We start from the raw sequence: 17,692 nt of genomic DNA on the forward strand, positions 1-17,692 counted from the left end.
GTAACCAAGAGACTGGGCATCCATCCTGCAGAGAAAGTCCATCCGGCTCACGTGGGGGGTCACGGCTGCATGATGTCATCTCCGGTTGTGCAGCAGCCATTTTGTCTATCCGAGGAAACCTTTCCCGCTTGCTCCGTCCGAAAACAACCAACTTACAATAAAAATAAATAAAAGCAATATCTGAAAGAACTTTGATTAAACTCTTTATTTTTATTTTGACTCTCGACATTCCCAGTGAGGCCTCGGCTGCAGCCACAGGGGGCTGTGACATGTCGAACGAGGAGAGTTACAAAGCCATCATCCGCTACCTGACCAACGAGAAGGAACCTTATGCGCCGGGGACCGAGGGTAACGTCAAGAGGAAGATCCGCAAGGCCGCTGCCTGCTACGTGGTGCGCCGGGGGACCCTCTACTACCAGAAGAAGCGCAAGGACCGCGACGAGTTCGACGAGTTGGAGGTTGTGCTGGAGGCCGAGACCCGCCGGGAGCTCATCGCCTCCTTCCACGAGAGCGCCGAGGGTTTCCACTTCACCCGGGAGCAGACCTGGAGGAACATCTCTCAGAGCTACTGGTGGAGAGGTGAGAGAAACAGGACAGCGGTGGAGGAGAACGGCACATAGATGCTTCCTCCTGGGAGGGGAAGCTGCAGCCAGGACACTAGGGGCGGGGAGATCAGGAAGGACACACATTGCCAACCGCCAGGCCGGCTAATTTATGTGAAACCTCCCGCCTGTCTGGCCACTTGCTGCTGGTTTACAAAACAGCCTGCCGCTATTGGGCAATACAACGCAAAAAAAATGACCATTTTGTTTTGTCCAACGCCTTTCATCAGGATTGCCCATTTATATAAATCGAAATTTATCAACTTTTTAATTATGTAAAACTGCCTGTCACCCATTGTGCCTTTAGACAAAACTGGAGCCTTTAGTTTACATGAAAACTTTTAAAAAGTAAATTAGAATCATCAGCCACCTCACTGCTAGTATGTTGCTAGACAAGTTTCATTTCTGTTGATTTAACTTGTTTTGATGTAGCTTTTTTTTTAATCTCCCTTTTAAAGATGATTATGATCAGCCTTGAATTTTTAAATTGCTCTATTTTCGTCGTTCTATTAATGTTGATGGCTCTGGAAACTGCTTGTTGTATGGCTTGGAACATAAGAATTGCTTGAGGAAAACAGACCAAAGTCCATCTAGTTAACCTGCTACCATCATAGTACTCATATGATACAACACTCAGAGTTATTGACAATTCTAGGGTCATCCTCAAATGCTTCTTATCTCTACTGCAAACCCATCTTCTTACACCTAACCCCCCCTCCCTCCCTCTATCCCTGTCTCCTCCACCGTCACCTCCAACAACTGGCTGAATGACGGGAAACAGCGAGGAGTGATGGATGCTTGTTTTTCGCACTGGAGGAAGGCATATAGTGGGGTTCCCCATGGATTGGTATTAGGACTGTTGTTTTTCTTGACCTATATTAATGACCGAGACTTGGGTGTGCAGGACACTATTTCAAAATTTTGGTGGATGACATGACTTGGAAGTATTGTGAACTGTGAGGAGGATAGTGATAGACTTCAAGAGGACATAGACAGGCTGGTGGAATGGGCGGATGTGTGGCAGATGAATTTTAAAGCAGAGAAATGAAGTGATACATTTTGGTGGGAAGAATAAGGAGAGGCAGTATAAATAGTTACAATTCTGAAGGGGGTTGCTAGAGCAGAAGGACCTGCAGGTATATGTGCACAAATCATTAAAGGTGGGAGGGCAGGTTGAGAAAGAAGTTAATAAGGTATACGGGATCCTGAGCTTGACAAATAGAGGGATAGAGTAACAAAGCAAGGAAGTTATGATAAACCTTTATAAAACACTGGTTTAGGTTTATCTGGAGTATTGTGTCCAATTCTGGGTACCACATTTTAGGAAGGATGTACAGGCATTAGGGAGTGTGCGGAAAAAAATTACAAGAATGGTTCCATGGATGAGGGACTTAAGTTATGTGAAGAAATTGGAGAAGCTGGGTCTGTTTTCCTTAGAGAAGGTTAAGAGGAGATTTGATAGAGGTGTTCAAAATCATGACGGGTCTGGACAGAATAGATAGGAAGAAATGGTTCCCATTGACCAAAATATCCAGAACCAGAGGACACTGAATTAAAGTGAATAGAAAAAGAACCAAAGGTAGCATGAGGAAAAACGTTTTTACGCAGCGAGTGGTTAGGATCTGGAATGTACTGCCTTGAGAGTGTGGTGGTTGCAGATTCAATTGTGGATTTCAGAAGAGAATGGATAATCATCTGAAGAGGAAAGAAATGCAGGGCTATGGGGAAAAGGCCGGAGAGTGAGGCTATCTGAGAGAGCTAGCCTGGACACTATAGACCGAATGGCCTCCTTGTGTGCTGTAACTATGCTATGATTCTATAACAAGTGTAAGGATTTCTTTGTCACTAAGATTGAGATCATCCAATCAGCTGCCTCTGCCACTTGCCCCTAGCCCACCAGACCAAACTTTTGCTAAGTGTCCCACCTGTCCCAGCTCTGAACTCGCATTGTTCTCTACTTTCTCTCTTAGCTCCTCTTATGCCTTCTCTGAGCCACCTCCTGCTTCCTAAACCCTATTCCAACTAAACAGCTGACCACCCAACTTCCCATCCTGGGTCCCATGTTAGCTGATATTGTTAATGCTTCTCTCTCCAGGTATTATCCCCCTCCCCTTCAATTCTGCATCATCAGCCCTCTCCTCAAAATAAAACCTTGATCACGCACTCCATCCTTACACACTACCGCCCCATCTCCAACCTCCCTTTCCTTTCTAAAGTTCTTGAATGTTTTGTCGCCTCCCAAGTCCATGCCCACCTTTCCTACAACTCCAGGTTTGAATCCCTCCAATCAGGTTTCCACCCCTGCAACAGTACCGAAGCAACTCTTATCAAAGTCACAAATATCGTTGTTTGTGACTGTGACAAAAAAGTAAACTATCCCTCCTCACCTTTCTCGACCTGTTTCTCACAGTCGACCACACCATCCTCCTCCAACGCCTCTTCACTGTCGTCTAGCTGGGTGGGACTAACTCAGCCTGGTTTCCATCTTATCTATTTAAACATAGCCAGGGAATTATTTGCAATGGCTTCCCTTCCCGCTCCTGCACCGTTATCGTTGGTGTACTTCAAGAATCTCTCCTTGGCACCTTTTATTTCTCATTTGCGTGCTTCCCCTCAGGGACATCATCTAAAAACACAGCACCAGTTTCCACTAACACACTGAGGACACCCAATTCTACCTCACTGCCAGCTCTTTCGACCCCTCCACTGTCTGTAAATTGTCAGACTGCTTGTCTGAGATCCAGTACTGAATGAACAGAAAGTTAAAGATTGGAAAGGCCAAAGCCATTGTCTTCAATCCCTGCACCGAACTCTGTACCCTAATCGATTCCATCTCTTTCCCCGGCACCTGTTTCATCCATGCTTTCGTTACCTCTAGACTTGCTGCTGGTCAGCCTCCCATATACTACCCTCAGTAAATCTGAGCTCATCCATACCTCTGCTACCCATATCCTGACATGCACTAAGTCCCATTCACCCATCACCCCTGTGCTCACTGACCTACATTGGCTCCTGGTTAAGCAGTGCTCCAATATTAAAATTCTCAGCCTTGTTTTCAAATCCCTCCATGGCCTTTCCCCTCCCTATCTCTGTAATCTCCTCCAGCCCCACAACCTTCAGATAACTGTGTCCCTAAATTTACATTTAAGGCACTATATAAATATAAGTTGTTGACTAATCACAGCTATTAATTTCTATCAATTAGTTTATAACAGACACAGACACGAGGTGAGGAAAACCCCATTGATGAAAGCTTTGGAAACCATCGTTCCAAAGTTACCTTTTTCTTGCAAGGTTGCTATACTCATCACGTCATGTCTCAAATTACTCATTCTGCATCCTAAAATATTTTCTGAAAGTGGGTAGAGGAGGTGAGAGGCAGCAGAAATAGTCTTCCAACTGCAGTATCATATCAGTGATGAGATGGTCTTTTTTAAGTGGGTTGAATCAATACATCATGGTCAGCTCAGTTTTGGCAGATCATGGATTGACATGGACAGCATTAGTGTTACAAATGTCTGGTTTTTGCATACGTTGACTAATAAATGAAATTTGATAATACTTTTTTGATTTCTCAACAGTAAATTGCATATTGCTTTGCCCAAGGTCACTTGATGAATATAAGTTTTATTATACGAGATGATTTCAGAAACTCATTCCACAGAGATACCTAGTGGCCAGAGGCTGAAACTATATTGTGGACAGTTTATACAGCCCATAGATTGGCATTGTTGACATAGCAATTTGCAGTTTTGACTGAAAAGTGTGACAAAAACCATGACAAGGCAATAACATTTGTGGACAAGAAGTGCATGCCTACACAATTTATATATGGTTGTTCCCAATCTCTTGTAGGCTGTCTGAAGGAAACACTGTGCTAAAGTTAATATCCAGGAAACAGAAAACAATTCTGACACAAGTTTATCTTTTGTTGCTTATGCTCAATTTCTAATAACAGCATTGCAAGAAGCACAAGAATGAATATTTTTTCACATATTTTGATCAGGGTGCAGCATGGCAAATGAAAGGGAATGATAAATAACTGATAAACTAGAATTTCAATGAGTAAAACGTTCACTTGGATAATTATTTTTACGTTTATATGTTTCATCCACCTGGCATATTTTTTTAAAACTCAGTTAGGCTGTAGCATATACAGCAGATTTTCTGATGTGTTTAGTTTTTGGCATTTTGAGTTTTCACTAAAAGAATCCCAGAACCGCATGTGTGTAAGTTGAGATAGAAAGAATATTTTGCCCTATTTGTGATTAGGTTACTAAAGTGGTCTTCTTACTTAAGTAAGGATAAAATTGCATTGGAAGCAGTTCAGAGAAGGTTCACTTGACTGATTCCTGGGATGCAGGTGTTATCTTATGAGGAAAGGTTGAACAGGTTGGGCCAATACCCATTTGAGTTTAGAAGAATGAGAGGTGATCTTATTGAATCGTATAAGATCCTGAGAGGATTTGACATGGTGGATGCTGTAGGATATTTCCACTTATGGGCGAGACTAGAACTAGGGGACATAGTTTAAAAGTACAGTTTAAATGCATTTAAGAAGGAGTTGAGAATTTTGTTTCTCTGAGGTTTGTTAGTCTGTGGAATTCGCTTCCTCAGAGAGCAGCAGACACTGCATCATTGAATATATTCAAGGCTGGGTTAGATAGATCTTTGATAGACTAGTGAGTCAAATGCTATGAGGGACAGACAGAAAAGTGGAGTTGAGGCCACATTCAGATCAGCCATGATCTTATCAAATGGCAGAGCAGGCTTGAGGGGCCAAATGCCCTACTCCTGCTCCTGATTCGTATGTTGATATATTAAGTGGCACTGTCCTTATACAATGTAATTTTCAGTATAAAATATTTGAAATCGGATTGCTACTTTTTCAGTTTTCCACTCGATAAAGAAAATTCTGCAGACAATATCTCATTGTACTCATGATAGCAAGTTGAGAAAGGTCCAATAAGTTAGAGCAGGCTAAACAATGTACTTTATGTTTTAAAAGGTAACTTTAAAAAAATGTTCAAACTGATTTAAGTATGCCTTTCAAAGACCAGTTGTAAATGTATCATACATGTTCAATTTTATGATTTACGATTCTTTAAAATAAATCCCATTCACTGCATCTTTAATTCTTTTTCATGGGATGGGGAGGAGAACTAAGCTCCTGTGTCTTTGCATCTATGAACCTTCCTATATTTCTGATGATGTTTTGTTTTATTTTCAGGTATATTTAAGCAAGTGAAAGACTACATCAGAGAATGTATTCAGTGCAAGGAGAAGGTCGATCGAAACAAGTCAGTATCTGCCGATACAATGGAAATCCTGGAGCAGCTGGGAATAGATACTCCAATGCTGGAGGATAGCAATGACACTGATGATGAGTTGACTAATTCCGAGGGAAGATCCAATGTCCCTCCAAGAACAACCAGGAAAAAAAATGTCCCAAAGCAAGAATTGGTATTTGTAAGTAATATTTTATTGTAACACGTAGGTTGAACTGTGTACATGAGGGGTTTCAAGGAGGTTCAGCCAAAGGATGTTCGTGTCCACTACAAATTTGTTAAAGTTTCCTTCAGTGTAACTATTGCAATGGGGGTAGTCCAATTACAGTCTAGGAAGGTTAGAGGCAAAATAGCTCAATATGCAGCAAGACCTAGACAACATCCAGGCTTGGGCTGATAAGTGGCAAGTAACATTTGTGCCTCAAAAGTGCCAGTCAATGACCATCTCAACCAAGAGAACCTAACAATCTCCCCTTGAAGTTCAATGACATTGCCATCACTGAATCCCCCACTATCAACATCCTGGGGGTTACCATTGACCAGAAACTGAACTGGACCAGCCATATAAATGCTTGGGCTTTAAGAGCAGGTCGGAGGTTGGGAATCCTGCGGCGAGTAACTCACCTGACTCCCCAAAGCATATACAAGCACAAGTCGGGCAATTAATGGAATACTCTCCACTTGCCTGGATGGGTGCAGCTCCAACAACTCAAGAAGCTCGAAACCATCCAGGACAAAGCCGCCCGCTTGATTGGCACCCCATCCACCACCTTCAACATTCACTCCCTCCACCACTGATGCACAGTTGCAGCACTGTGTACCATCTACAAGATGCACTGCAGTAACTCACCAAGGCTCCTCAGACAGCACCTTCCAAACCCGCGACCTCCACCACCTAGAAGACCAAGGGCAGCAGATGCATGGGAACAAACTTGATTGAATTATTCGAGGAGGTGACTAGATGTGTAGATGAGAGTAAAGCAGTTGATGTAGTCTACATGGACATCAGTAAGGCTTTTGATAAGGTCCCGCATGGGAGATTGGTGAAGAAGGTAAGAGCCCATGGGATCCAGGGCAATTTGGCAAATTGGATCCAAAATTGGCTTGGAGGCAGAGGGTAATGGTCGAGGGTTGTTTTTGCAAGTGGAAGCCTGTGACTAGTGGTGTACCACAGGGACCCTTGCTGTTTGTAGTGTACATTAATGATTTAGATGTGAATATAGGAGGTATGATCAGTAAGTACGCAGATGACATGGAAATTGGTGGTGTCGTAAATAGTGAGGAGGAAAGCCTTTGATTACAGGATGATATAGATGGGCTGGTAAGATGGGCGGAGCAGTGGCAAATGGAATTTAATCCTGAGAAGTGTGAGGTGATGCATTTTGGGAGGACTAACAAGGCAAGGGAATATACAATGGTTGATAGGACCCTAGGATGTACAGAGGGTCAGAGGGACCTTGGTGTACTTGTCCATACATCACTGAAGGCAGCAGCACAGGTAGATAAGGTGGTTAGGAAGGCTTATGGGATACTTGCCTCTATTAGCCGGAACATAGAATATAAGAGCAGGGAGGTTATGATGGAGCTGTATAAAATGCTAGTTAGGCTACAGCTGGAGTACTGTGTACAGTTCTTGTCACCATACTGTAGGAAGGATGTGATTACACTGGAAGGGGTGCAGAGGAGATTCATCAGGATGTTACCTGGGCTGGAGCATTTCAGCTATGAAGAGCTCTGGATAGGCTGGGGTTGTTTTCTTTAGAGCAGAGAAGGCTGAGGGGGGACATGATTGAGGCATACAAAATTATGAGGGGCATAGATAGGATAGATGGAAAGAAACTTTTTCCCTTAGTGGAGGGGTCAATAGCCAGGGGGCATAGATTTAAGGTAAAGAGCAGGAGGTTTAGAGGGCATTGGAGGAAAATGTTTTCACCCAGAGGGTGGTTGGATTCTGGAACACACTGCGTGAAGGGGTGGTAGAGGCAGGAACCCTCACAACGTTTAAGAAGTATTTAGATGAGCACTTGAAACGCCATAGCATACAAGGCTGCGTCCATGTGCTGGAAAATGGGATTCGAATAGATAGGTGCTTGATAGCCGGCACAGACACGATGGGCTGAAGTGCCAGTTTCTGTGCTGTATAACTCAATGACTCTATGACCACCACCTGCAAGTTCCCCTCCAAGCCACACACCATCCTGACTTGGAACTATATCGCCGCTTCTTCACTGCTGCATCAAAATCCTGGAATTCCCTTCCTGACAGCACTGTTGGTGTACTTACACCCTAAGGACTGCAGCAGTTCAAAAAGGCAGCTCACCACCACCTTCTTGAGGGAAATTCAGGATGGGCAATAAATGCTGGCCTAACCAGTGACGTCCACATCCCCTGAACGAATTTAAAAAACTACCTGCCTCGTACAAAGAAATGTAATGGAGTAAGTAATGATAATAGGAACAGGAGTAACATTCCCGTGTTATACCCATATCCCTTGATGTCATTAGCATCTAGATATCTGTCGATTTCTGTCTTAAACATGCTCAATGATTGACCTTCGACAGCCCTCTAAGGTAGAGAATTCCAAAGATTCACCACCCTCTGAGTGAAGAAATTTTTCCTCATCTCAGTTTTAAATGGCCTATCCCTTATTCTGAGACTATGTCCCCTGGTTTTAGACTCACCAGCCAGGGTAAACATCCCATCTCCAACCACCCTGTCATGCCCTGTCAGAATTTTGTATGTTTCAATGAGATCACCTCTCATTCTTTGAAACTCTGGAGAATGCAGGCCCAGTTTCCTCAATCTTTCCTCGTAAGACAATCCCGCCATCCCAGGGATTCGTCTGATAAACATCCGTTGCACTCGCTCTATGACAAGTGTATCCATTCTTAAATGAGGAGACCAAAACTGTACACAGTACTGCAGGTACGGTCTCACCAAGGCTCTATACAATTGCAGCAAGACCTCTTTACTCTTGTACTCAAAACCCCTTGCGATGAAGGCCAACACCATGTGCCTTTCTAATTGTTTGCTGCAATGCATGCTCGCTTTTAGTGACTCATGAACAAGGACACCCAGGTCCCTTTGGACATCAACACTTCCCAACCTCTTACCATTTACGAAATACTCTGTCTTTCTGTTTTTTCTACCAAAGTGGATAACTTATTCACATTATATTCCATCTGCCATGTCCTTGCCCATTCACTTAGCATGTCCAAGTCCCCTTGAAACCTCCTTGTACTCTCCTCACAACTTGCGTTCCCACGTGGTTTTGTGTCATCAGCATTCCCACCTAGTTTTGTGTCATCAACGATCAACAATGCACTGTTAGTATTAGGAAAAAGTGTGTTATGCCTGCTTTAATTCATTTGCAGTGACAGCCACAAAGAACCTCACCCAGTTTGTTAAAGGAAAGTTGAAGCTGTAAAAATACCTTAGAGTAACAATTAACAATGCATGTAGTATTTTTCCATCGCCCTCAACTTCTCTCTCTTTTAGTCCTATTTTCCTGAAAACGGTGTTGCCCTGGGATATGATTTCATAAACAGCCTGGTGATTATTCTTCATTTATATACTTGACCAGTAATATTAGGGCAGCATTCAGTGGGGACTGGCAAATTACAACTCAGTCTGTCTCATCCCCACTTGTCAGGGTAAAGGGTTGGGGATAAGGAGAGAGTAGAGTTGCTCTAGATGTAATGTATAGCAGAGTCATAAACATGATTCTTTTGAATACATTTACAGTGTTGCTACACACAGCAAACAGCATTCTTCACCATGTTGTCCACATCTGTAGCTTTCTAGTGGAGTCAATGTTCAGCAGTCAGGAGTTGGAACCATTTTTTCCCTTCTCAAGATTCCTAGAATGTATGCCATGCCCAAATATTACGCCCTATCACTGCCCTGGGTGAAATGAGCTTTTTCTGCAAAGAGCAGGAATTAGATTTGGCACTTTCCTCATTTATATAATGTGGCACCCTATTACATGATACTGTTGATTTGCTAGCTTTATGCAAGCCCAATCAATGACGAGAAAAAAATATGCTCACAAGTAAAGTTCATTTATTCAAAGCGTAATATCTCAAATAATATAAAGCGTTTTCAAACAAGATAGCTTATCAGAGGAAACAGTGTTTTTCGATCTATAATTCTTGAGAACCTGTTACAAAACCTTTATCTTATCCATTAGCTGTTAAATATTTCTGAACACTTCTAAATATGACATGCTCAATATTTCCTGACCATGCTTTGTGCAAGTGCAGTTTTTCTAAACTACAATGTATATGGCCAATGGGTAGTTTACAGTACTTCTGTTGATTGATAACACAACAACTAGGTAAAGACAACTTCACTTTCAGTCATTTTGTTTCTCCCACATTCTCAGTCCTTACCTTTCTTCCCAATGTCACCAGGACATCATTTATTTAAGTCTTAATAAAGGAAACACCAAGCAGTATGCACATATGCTTTCTTTCAGGGTTCTGGCGCATGATAAGAACGTAGGAAATAGGAGCAAGAGTAGGCCATTCGGCCCCTCAAGCCTGCTCTGCCATTCAACTACATCATGGCTGATCTACCTCAATGCAGAAGCGTGTAGATGTTATTGGAGAAGCAAACTCTAGTATTTCAGCAAAGTAAATCCATGTGATACTCTACTCTGATCCTTCTACAGTTTTACTCAAGTCAGCAGTCTACATTTTAAACCTCTTTCACCAGTATCTCACAGAATTAGTTCAGTTGCTTCATAGTCTGTAACAGCGTGGAAATGGGCCATTTGGCCCAACATCCCTATGCTGGTATTCACACTCCACAAGAGCCTCCTCCCACTTTATTTTATCAGACCCCATCAACATATTGTTCTATTCCTTTCTCCCGCATGTACTTATCTAGTATTCACTTAACTGTCACCCATCTATCTGGCTCCCTAAGAGGTCTTTAAAATTATGAATGGATTTGATAGAGTAGGCATAGAGAAGATGTTTCCTTTTGTGGAGGAGTACAAAATTGGGAGCCAGAAATATAATATTGTCACTAACATCTGTGCTATTTGCCTCAACACTCCATCTGGCGTGAGTTCCACATTCTCACCACAATGAGTAAAGAAACTTCTCCTGAATTCTTCTTTGGATTTGTTAGTGACAATATATTTATGGCCCCCAGTTTTGTAATCTTCCACAAGAGGAAACATCTTCTCTACATCTGTCCTATCAAATCCATTCATAACTTTAAAGACCTCTAAGGGAGCTAGATGGATGGGTGATAGTTGAAGATGATATTTTGTGGTTCTTCAGGTAGTTGATAACTAGTCTGTTATTGATTGACTTAAATTATCATAACACATGATTTTGAACTATACAAATAAATCAATTTATTCAGGTGGATAGCAAGGGCCTTGTGAAACAGGAATCCGAAAAGCACTGTCAAATAGTGTTAGAGCAATTGAACCTTCAGAGGCTGTGCAGCCAGTTCTGTGATGTCACGCTCCTGATTGAGGGACAGATGTACAAAGCACACAAGTCCATTCTGGCAGCAAGCAGCGAATATTTTCGAGAACTCTTCATCGAAAAGGGGGCGGTCTCCAGTCATGAAGCTATTGTCGACCTTTCAGGTATGAAGTAATCAAGTAGTTTTGTATGTGGTTATTATGGCTATGAATTGTAGTGTTTGTCCTCAGTAACAACATTAAATGGATTCACTCTTGCTAAGGAGTGATGGTAAGCTTCACCCAATAGCATGAAACAAGTCACTAGGTTATAAAGGAGTTTTGCTTTCGTTCAGTAGAGCTTTGTCTCTATTGTGGCAAAACAGACTTTCTCAATCAGTGGCAGGAGTACTAGACAACTATAAAAGTTTATTAGGCCACAGTTAATATTAACTGTAGCACATTAATTCTGATGGGTTTAATGAGGCCAGTGTCAGAATGTAATTAAGGTATGTTTTTTCTTTTCTTTCACTCTGACACTGCTGCCTCTTTTTTGACCTTTTTTGCTCATCATCTTCTCCTGAAGGCATTAACACCCCCAGATGACCCAGCTGCAGTACAATTTCACAGGCTGTTCACCCTTGTGTACTGCATCCAAATAGCCTCAATGATGGCTTACCTAATCATTTATAAACTGAACCATCCTCTGCCCATTTTGGTCACCCCTGGCTGCCTGCCACCAAGTGGGAGATGATGGATCCCATTGCATCTAATATATTTAGCTCTTTCTTTCTTAACATCATGAATTGGTTAAGGTTGTTTGGATAAGTTGTTTATATGCAATTTTTTTCCCTCAGGTGGATTCCTGTTCATTAATTTGTCATCAGGTTTCTACATTTGGCTTTTAGTACACTGCAATAAACCTACGTCAGTTTGTCCTATAAGACCTGAAAGAATCTCATGATCATTCTGATCTTAAAAATGAATGGAGATGGTTTCAAGTTCATAGTCCTCCCCTTTTTGCTCACATTTGCATTCCAGTAATAAATGGTAACGATTATAGGAAGTGAAGTGTGAGAAAGGAGTCATCAATTTAATTGAAGATTGTGTAATCTTGCAGTCTAATTGCATAATTGTCATAGTTGAGCAGAAGTATTTGAGATTTGAATGCTATCCTATGCTTTATTTCTATATTAGAATCTGTTCTTGTCATCTCGATGCATACACAATATATGGCCAAGAGGCCTGGCGACTTAGTCCCAGACACCACTGGCAGCATGTTGAAGCAGCCACCAGGAAATGTGAAAGTGCTGTGTTCTAATTTTCCCTCTTTTTCACGGTAAAGTTTTTGGTCAACGACTCCTACAGTGACATAGTGGAAATTAAGATTCTAAAAGGAGGTAACAAACTAGCATTTCATGTTGGTGTCCAACACAGTAAGCTGCCATACAGTTGGAATTGGTATATTTATAATTAATCAGTTTGAAAACAATGTTTATGTAAAACACCACACTTTTAATTCCCTTCCAGGATTTAACAAGACAAGTTTTCTGCCATTGTTGGAATTTGCCTACACATCTGTCTTGGCATTTGATTTCTGCCACATGGCTGATGTTGCCACATTGGCACGGCATCTACTGATGCATGAAGTTCTGGAGATATGTGAGCATGTACATAAGCAACTGGAGGAAAGGAAAATTACAGTGTACCAAAAAGCAGATATAAAAACTGTCAATTCCAGAATCAATACCCCAGAAGTGGAGGTGCCTACAGATGTTAATACTTTAGAACGTAAGGAACCTGAAACTAATGAAAACACTGGTGATGGCTCCATAACAATGGTACTTCAGGAGCCTGTACAAATTCCTGTACCTGCTGAAGCACCTCCAACCAGTATGGAAGATGAGACCCCGAACAAAGCAGTAACACATGAATCAGAAGAGGCACAAACAGCTAAAGAACTGACGGTTCAGCAATGTCAAGCTACTCTGGACTGCCCTGTGGAAGGCAGTGGTGATGAAAACAGCCAGGCTAATGTACAAACTGAATCTGTGGCGTCCAGTGTAACTGTGCCGGCTCTGGAATGCACAGAGAGTAATGCCAAGGATGTGGCAGAAGCTCCCACTGTGGATGTACAGATGGACACACCTGCTGTTAATGGGAATGAGAATGAAAATCAAGTAAAAGTGGAGTCTGTAGACACCTTGAATAGTAATGTGTCAGATGTGCCAAAGCGAAAGCGTGGTAGGCCACCAAAATTACATGACAAACAGAAAGCTGTGAAAGCTGTTTCTGTTGCCTCTTCTTCCAAATGCCTCTTAGATGATACTTACAAAAGTAGATTACGACAACGTACATTGGCTGAAGGTGGATACATTCGGTTACATAAAGGTACTGAGAAGAAGCTGCGGGCCAGAAAAACTAACCTAAAATCTGCAACACAGCAGGTATGAAATTTTAACTGCAGAGAGTTTTGGGAAATGGGCAGTGGGTAAATGATATGCAGATTTAATAGCCTAGACCATTATCCTGTTCACCTGATATTCCTAGTCTACTACAGAAACTCTTTTTTTTACAGAATATTGGATTAAGTAATATATAGGCCCTTAGTGCAGAGCTATAACAGAGTTACAGGAATGGTTGGGGTTTATTTGGATTATAAACAACACAAAATATGATTGTCAACTGCACTAAGATTATATTGGAACTTGGTAAATTTTGTAACCTAAAGCAATTACTACATATGTATCAAATATTAATTTTTTTTATGTTTCTGTTCTTGGTTTCAGATTAATATCTTTTGCCACCTAGATTGGCAGTCTTGATTTTCTTTTTAAATTCATTCTTAGGACTAAAGTTACATGTTGGTCAGACCGTGTAAGAATAGTAGATTTCTTTCCCTCTTAAATTGCCATGGTGGGATTTGAACTCTCATTTTCTGAATTATTAGTCCAGTCACGCAATCACTACACTAAAACTCCACTGTTTAAATAAAAACCAGTGGGACATCAGTTAAAACAAGTAAAAAGGATGGCTTCTCCATTGAAATATTCAATGAATAGCTGAGCCACACACACCAGGAAAGTCCTCAGTTTGTTAATGGTGGGTGGATGTTATAGTTGGCTTGACCTACACAAGAGAAATTGGTCAGGATTCCTGCTGCTGATCCAGCTCCTTCTGCTAGAAGCGCACATACATGACCACCAGGTGAGGAGAGAGCTAGTTTCAGCTGTGATACGGACACTGTCAGATAGTGGGTATTGGTAATCTGTGACATAAATAATAGCCTTTGAATGGGAGGCACTGGAAGGTGCCAGGCAACTCAGCTGCAAAGATGTCAATGCCAACAGGGGCAAGCAGGAAAATTAGAGTGGGGAAAATAACACAAAAATAGAAGTAAGCATTTTAATGAGGTTGTGTTTGTACCCCGCACCCCCCCCCCCCCCCCCCCCACCTTCAACTTAAAAGGTCAGTGTCTAAAATGCATAGTCAGGGGTTGAATGAAAGGGCAGAGGAAATCTTATGCTGTGTACCTATTTGTCAACACTTTTTACGTTTAATTTGTTTGAAACTTGATCTGTGTTTCAATGAACTCCTTGGTCTTTCACAAGGTCAAATGGTTTCAAAAACAAAGATTACTAAAAAGTTTTACACTGAGTTTTAAATGACCCAGTGTGAGTTTTTGAGAGTTTTTTGGTCAAAGGCAATGAAACCACTGAGGCACAATGCAGCTTTTGGATAGTTTCTGTGCAATTTTACATGTAGCTGGGGTGTAAAGAGGCAACACTTCAAAGAATATCCATAATCTCATTCCTTTGAACAAGTGAAATAACTTAAAATCAAAGAACCTTTAGAATGAAGCATCTTTTTCATCTAACCTTCAATGTAGATTGATTTTCAGGAAAACTGTTGTTTCAATTGAGCTGGAATAAATACAAAATAAAGTGTACTGTCAGTTTGATTCAGTGGTAACACTGTTACCCTGAGTCAGAGGCTTGTACGCTCAAGCCTCATGTAAGAACATAAGAAAAAGGAGCAGGAGTAGACCATTCGGCCCCTCAATGTACAAAATTTTGAGGGACCTGGATAGAATAGAGGTGAAGGGTCTATTCACCTTAGCAGAGAGTTCAGTGACTAGGGGGCATAGATTTAAAGTGATCGGTAGAAATATTAGAGGGGAGATGAGGGAAAACTTTTTCACCCAGAGGGTGGTTGGGGTCTGAAACTCACTGTCTGACAGGGTAGTTGAGGCAGAAACCCTCAACTCATTCAAAAGGAGTTTGGATATGCACCTCAAGTGCCGTAACCTGCAGGGCTACGGACCAAATGCTGGAAGGTGGAATTAGAATAGGTGGATTGTTTTCCAGCCTTCACAGACAGGATGGGCCAAGTGGCCTCTTTCTGTGCCTTAAACTTTCTATGATTCTAAGCCTGCTCTGCCATTCAGTTTGATCATGGCCGATCTTCTACCTCAACTCCTGCCCGCTCTCCATATCCTTTGATTCCCTGAGAGATCAAAAATCTGTCAATCTCAGTCTTGAATATACTCAACGATGGAGCATTCACAACCCCCTGCAGTAGAGAATTTCAAAGATGCACAACCCTCTGAGTGAAGAAATTTCTCCTTATCTCAGTCCTGAATGCCCTTATCTGGAGGCTATGCCCCCCATGTTCTAGATTCCCCAGCCAGGCAAAACAATCTCTCACCATCGACCCTGTCAAACCCCTTCAGAATCTTGTACGTTACAATGAGATCACCTCTCATTCTTCTAAATTGCAAAGAGTATAGGCCCAATTTATTCAGTCTTTCATCATAACACAACCCACTCATCTCAGTGAACCAGTCTAGTGAACCTTCACTGTACTGCCTCCTAGGCAAGTATAGCCTTCCTTAGATATGGAGATCAAAACTGCTCAAATTACTCCAGGTGTGGTCTCACAAAAGCCCTGTATGATTGTAGTAAGACTTCTTTATTCTTGTAGTCCAATCCCCATGCAATAAACGGCAACATGCTATTTGCCTTCCTAATTGCTTGCTTTTCCTACATGCTACCTTTCTATGCTCCTTCTACAAGCACAACCAAGTCTCTCTCAACATCAGCAATTAAAAGTTTCACGCCTTTTAAAAAATATTATTTTTTTTAATATTCTAACTATCAGAGTAACACAAAGTTCACACTTAGCTGAGGCACCAATCCCTGCAGCAATCCAGTACTTACAGCCTGCCAACCTGTTTATTTCTATTCTCTGTTTCCTCAAAAACTAAAAGCTTTGTCAAACACAATTTTCCTTTTGTAGACGCATGCTGACTTTGTCTGCTCATACTATGATTTTCTAAGTGTATTGTTAAGACTTCCTTAATAGTAGATTCCAGCATTTTCCCAGCGACTGATGTCAGGCTAAGTGGTCTATAGTTCCCTGTTTTCTCTCTCCCTCCTTTCTTGAATAGCAGAATTACATTTGCTAACTTCCAAACTGCTGGGAGCAGTTTTGGAAAATCGTAACCAGTGCATCCATTATCTCTGCGGCTACCTCTTTTCAAACCCTTGAATGTAGGTCATCAAGTCCTGGAGGTTTGTCAGCTTTTAGTTCCTTAAATTTATCCAATACTTTTTTTCTGCGATATTAGTCACCTTAAGTTCCTCACTCTAATTAGCCCCTCGGTTACCCTCTATTTCTGATATGTAATTTGTGTCCTTTACTGTGAAGACAGACACAAAATATTTGTTCAACATCTCTGCCATTTCCTTGTTCTCCATGATAATTTCTCCTGTCTCTGCCTTTAAGGGACCAACATTCACTTTAGCTACTGTCCTTTTTATGTACTTGTAAAAGCTCTTACAATCTATTTTTATATTCCTGGCTAGTTTACTCTCATTCTATTTTTCCTCCTTTTCATCAACCTTTTGGTTGCCCTTTGCTGGATTCTAAAAGACTCCCAATCCTCAAGCTTGCCACTATTCTTTGCAACATTATAAGCCTCTTCTTTTAATCTAATATTGTCCTTAATGTCACTAGCACGCCATGGATGGATCTTTCCTGCTGAGTTTTTGTTTTTTAATAGAATGTATTTTTGTTAAACATTTTGAATTGTTTCTTTAAATGTTTCCCAATATTTATTTAACACCATACCTTTGAGTCTATTTACCTAATCAGCCATAGCCAGCTCTCCCCTCATACCTATGTACCAAAGAACATAATAGGAGCAGGAGTAGGTCATTTGATCCCTCGAGCCTGCTGTGACATTCATTCAGATCATGGCTGATCTGATCATGGTCTCAGCTCCACTTTCCTGCCTGCCACCCTTGACTCCTTTGTAGATCAAAAATGTACATTGTAATGTAGTATTAGTATGTAATTGGCTTGAAGTTGAGTTTTTC

At 41.5% G+C, this 17,692-nt stretch overlaps 1 protein-coding gene across 1 annotated transcript in view; it reads left to right on the forward strand.

Annotated features, from left to right (window-relative positions):
• The first annotated feature begins 85 nt into the window (after window positions 1–85).
• The window catches only part of zbtb11 (zinc finger and BTB domain containing 11), a 54,193-nt gene continuing 36,586 nt past the window's right edge, over window positions 86–17,692 (forward strand). The window contains exons 1-4 of the mRNA XM_068040944.1: window positions 86–579; window positions 5,833–6,071; window positions 11,267–11,498; window positions 12,843–13,759. Coding sequence (XP_067897045.1) covers window positions 270–579; window positions 5,833–6,071; window positions 11,267–11,498; window positions 12,843–13,759 — 1,698 coding nt within the window. The 5' untranslated portion in view covers window positions 86–269. The remainder of the gene's footprint in view (window positions 580–5,832; window positions 6,072–11,266; window positions 11,499–12,842; window positions 13,760–17,692) is intronic.

This window comes from Heterodontus francisci, chromosome 10, assembly GCF_036365525.1.
Source record: "Heterodontus francisci isolate sHetFra1 chromosome 10, sHetFra1.hap1, whole genome shotgun sequence".
NCBI classification, from domain to species: Eukaryota; Metazoa; Chordata; class Chondrichthyes; order Heterodontiformes; family Heterodontidae; genus Heterodontus; species Heterodontus francisci.